General features: G+C 53.4%; 1 protein-coding gene across 1 annotated transcript in view; it reads right to left on the bottom strand.

Moving 5' to 3' along the window:
- The window catches only part of LACTBL1 (lactamase, beta-like 1), a 20,611-nt gene that overhangs the window by 6,033 nt on the left and 10,390 nt on the right, over nucleotides 1–4,188 (bottom strand). Inside the window, exons 5-8 of the mRNA XM_014546764.1 lie at nucleotides 3,922–4,079; nucleotides 2,702–2,940; nucleotides 1,680–1,785; nucleotides 4–152 (exon numbers count right to left, since the gene is read on the bottom strand). Coding sequence (XP_014402250.1) covers nucleotides 4–152; nucleotides 1,680–1,785; nucleotides 2,702–2,940; nucleotides 3,922–4,079 — 652 coding nt within the window. The remainder of the gene's footprint in view (nucleotides 1–3; nucleotides 153–1,679; nucleotides 1,786–2,701; nucleotides 2,941–3,921; nucleotides 4,080–4,188) is intronic.

The raw sequence follows: 4,188 nt of genomic DNA, 5'->3' as shown, positions 1-4,188 counted from the left end.
CGCGCACCGGAGGGGTGAGGTCGAAGCCGGTGTCTGCCATCCCCAGCGGCTCCAGCACGTTCTCGGAGACCCAGCGCTGGTAGTCACCCTGCGCCGTGTGGGCTGCCAGGACGTGCGCCAGAAGCGAGAAGGCCAGCGTGCTGTAATGGCACCTGGAACGGGAGGTGTGGAAACTGGGGTGCGGCCCGTGGTGAACATTTCCAGGCCCAAAGTAGCCCCTTCCGACCTGCTCAGACTGTCTGAAGTGCCACCAGAGTTTCCTAGGACTGGATCGGTCCGGGAAGGCACCTGCTTCACTGCATCCCAGATGGTCAGACCCATCAGGGACTTCAGCGATCACTAATTCTACATCTGGGAAGAGGAGGGCCCAGAGAGGCGCAGGGACTTGTCCAGGGTCACACAGCAGGAAGGAGGAGAGCTGGGCTGGGCAAGTGGTAAAGCAGATCTTATTGGTCCTTTACACTTTAGTATGATTTACTTTAGCAAACAGAAAACTAGAGTCTTAGACTGTTGGGGGGGTGGAATTATAGCGATCATGTGGTTCAAGGATGATAAATGGGGGGCAGGATTTCCCCTCCCTTCTCCCCAGCTATGGCAGACACCAGTAGTCAGTGAGAGGTCTCTCTTTCCCAGAAAAGGTGCAATTTCAAAAAGGCACAGACAGATGAAAATCCACAAATCCTTTTAGACATTCCTGAACTCTAGCCCAACCTCCCTTAATTTTTTATTGATTTGAGAGAGAAGAAGGGGGAGAGTGAGAAAAAGAGAAACATCAATGTGAGTAAGAAACATTGATCGGTTGCCTTCCAGATACATCCTGACAGGGACTGAACAACCTGGGTGTGTGCCCTGACCGGGGATCGAACCGGCCACCTCTTGGTGTACAGGACAACCTCCAACTGAGCTACACGGGCTGGGGCCCGTCTTCCCTTTTCTACAGATGCGGAAGATGGGTTCCAAGAGGCTGAGTGCCTCCTCCGAGGCCTCATGGCAAGTTAGTGGCACAGTTGAAAGGAGGACTCCGGCGTGCAGATGCCTGAGCATCACCTGGGTCCTTTCTTCCTCAGGGAGGTGGGGCCTGAGTTCAGCATTCGGAGAAGCAGACAGGGCATCTTTTTCCAAAAAAGGCCAACAGGCCCGGAAGGGTGCCTCTGAGGCCGGGGAGTGCCAGCTGTCCTCTGTCCAGCCCCTCGCTCCCAGAGCTGGGCTTCTCTGTTCAGTGGCCACCCCAGCTATCCACTCCCATCAGCATCCCATTTATTTCCATGACGGCACTTGACAAAATCTCCGTTTATCTTGTTTATCTGTTCACTGATAAGAATGCTCACAGCTGACTCACAAGAATGGAAACTCCATGAGGAGGGACCTAGTTACTAGTAAATTTGTTTGCTTCTGTATCTCAGTTTAGCACATTCCGGGCACAGAGTAGGTGCTCAATAAATGTTGAGTTGATGAGTGGAAAGAACTCAAGGTTCAAACAGCACCTGCCTTGCTGTGACACCCCTCTCTGGGCCTCAGTCTTTCCTGCTGTGGAATAGGGGTTGTATTTAGGGACCCCGAGGTCTCGTCAGGCTCTGATCACCCAGGACGAGAGGATGCAGTCTCTCTCTGGGAGGAGGAGGGGGGGGGGGTCCTGAGGAGGTTCCTAACTTTGGCAGAGCATCAAGGCGCATCCTCACCTGGTTCCCGGGTCCGCCACCAGCACATCATCCTTGAGCAGGCTCAGGGCCTCCTGGGTGCTGCCCCTCCACAGCAGCGAAGTGGATCGCAGCCTTCGGGGCAGCCCTGGGGAGGAGCAGTGGTCAGACCTGCTGGGCTAGCTGAGGGTGGATGGGGGGTCATTGGGTGCACTGCCCCCCTCCCCACCTTCCCACAATATCGCCTGAAAAACAAAAATAGTCCAGCATGGACTCTAATCCTGCTTGTGTTTTAGTGGGAAAGCCACTTAACCTCTCAAGCCCCAGTCCCCTCACCTGTAATGTGAGGGAAATAATTCCTCTATCATAGGGATGATGTGAGGATTAGGTAAAATAAAATGCTTAGCATGGTGCCTGGTCATAGTAACTGCTCAAAAAGTAGTTATCATCAACTATAGCAGTGTGATTCCATAAAATTCTTGAGATCAGTGGCCAAACAGCTTTGAACTTTTCTAACCATTTGGACTTTTCTGTTTATTAGCTGTGACAACTATTGGAAGAATCACAGGGTTTAGGTTCTCTCCATCCATCCATTCAATAATGGATTTCCAGCTTCTGTTTTGTGCCAACAACTGTTCTGGGTCCTGGAGATTCAGTAATGACCAAAGTCCCTGCCTATGTGGAGTTAGTGGAGGGGCCAGACAACAAGCAAATACATATTCATGCTACAGAGAAAAAATAATTTGGTCAGACGAAGGCCTTGCAGAGGTGATCCTTGAGCAGATGAGACCTGGAGAAGGTGAGAGAGAGCCATTCTTTTCCGTAAGAATGTCTTGGGCAGAGGGAACAGCAAGTGCAAAGGCCCTGTGGCAGGAATGTCTTGGAATGTTTGCGGAATAGCATGGCCCAGCCAGTGTGGCTGGAGAGGAGTGAGAATGGGGAGACTTTGGCCAATTCAGGAAACAGCAGAGAGTGGGCTCGGCCTGACTGGATGAGAATCCGCTCCTCAGTTCCCCCCACCTGAATTATTTGGGGCTAAGCCAGGGAAGTTCAAAACCGTTCACCTGAGAGCTGGCTGGCCATCCTTCGGAGGGTGACGGGCGAAGGCCTTGGGGCTGGGCCCACCTCCTCCAGCCCATCCATCAGGCTCTGTTGTTTGGGGGCTGGTGCCATGCCCAGCGGGTTGTTAATAGTGAAGGAGCTGGCATACCGCTCCAGAGGGTCATCTAGGGAGGCTACGATACCCTCCTCCCACAGGCGGTACAGCATGAGGACTGGAAAGATCTTGGAGACACTGGAGATCCTAGACAATGTTGGGGACACAAGGGTGCAGAGAGCATACTGTTGGCTTTACAACCCATCTCTACCCTGCACCCCAGCCTCCAACTTTCTAGTATTCTAGGAAAGCACTGAATCCGCTTTATTTAATGTCTCAGATGGAAATCCACCAGCCTCTGTAGAGCTGGCTTGGGGATGCTTGAGATTATACCAGAGGCCGTGGGGCTGGGCTGGACGGACGGACATTCCTGAGTATCTTCCCCCAGGCCCTTCCCACTGTGGACAGACCTGGTTGGGCCATACCTCTGCCTCTCACTGGCTAAGTGGTCTTGGGCAAGTACTAGACTTTCTGAGATTCGGCTTCCTTGTCCGTTTCACAGGTTGTAGAGAGGATTGAACAAGAACATGCTGGTAAAGTGTTTGGCAAGATACCCAGCAGGTAGTAAGTGCTCAATAAGTGACAAAAAGTGTAATTGTTGTCCCCATACTTGGCCCATAGCAGGTGCAGTGTGAATGGAACTCCTCCAATCCTTACAGTATCTCTGGGAGCAGAGGTGTTCACTTTGCATTGTAAGCTTGAAGGATCCTGCAGGCAGCGCCGTGGAGGGGATGTGTGCAGCAGAATGTCCCCAGGGACTCCCATCTGGGCCACTGCTGCCGATTGACGGGGACCTGGGCCAAGAGCCCAGGGCCTGGTTATGGTTCCGTTGTTGGCACATGGACGTGAGGGAGGGATGGGACACAAGGGAGCCTCTTGGAGTTAGGGAGTTTGGGGCTAAGGGCTCTCCAGAGGCAATTCCTTCCTGACCTGTTACCTCTGTGGTGTGGAGTTGGGCACTCACTGGTCCTCTCTGGACCTCAGCCTCCTCATCTATAAAACTGTCAAGACTTAATAAAGGGCTTGGAAACCCCAGTCATCATTCTCTTGAGTTTCCCTACCTCCTAGGTCCCCCCTGTTCTCCCATCCCTCATCCCTCCCCAGGACCCTGCAGGTCACCCGGCTGACCGGTACATGGTGTACTCATTGGGGGGGCCAGAAGCTGGGTCCGAGCCATTCTTCTTCCCGAAGTTCCCAGTCCAGAGCACGGTGTCATTGTGGATGACAACTGCAGACATGGCCGCCAGCCCTGGGGCAGACAGTGCCTGGCGCAGGATCCTCTCCACCTTGCAGGAGAAGAGCAGGAGGCTCAGAATGTGGGTGCAGAGACACACCCCACTTGTCATCTGCACACCCTGCCCGTGCCCACACCACAGGTCACCTTTCCTGGCTCCC

Source organism: Myotis brandtii, unplaced genomic scaffold (assembly GCF_000412655.1).
Source record: "Myotis brandtii unplaced genomic scaffold, ASM41265v1 scaffold456, whole genome shotgun sequence".
NCBI lineage: Eukaryota > Metazoa > Chordata > Mammalia > Chiroptera > Vespertilionidae > Myotis > Myotis brandtii.
The sequence above is the reverse complement of the archived record's forward strand: the minus strand, read 5'-3'. Positions and strand labels throughout refer to the sequence as shown.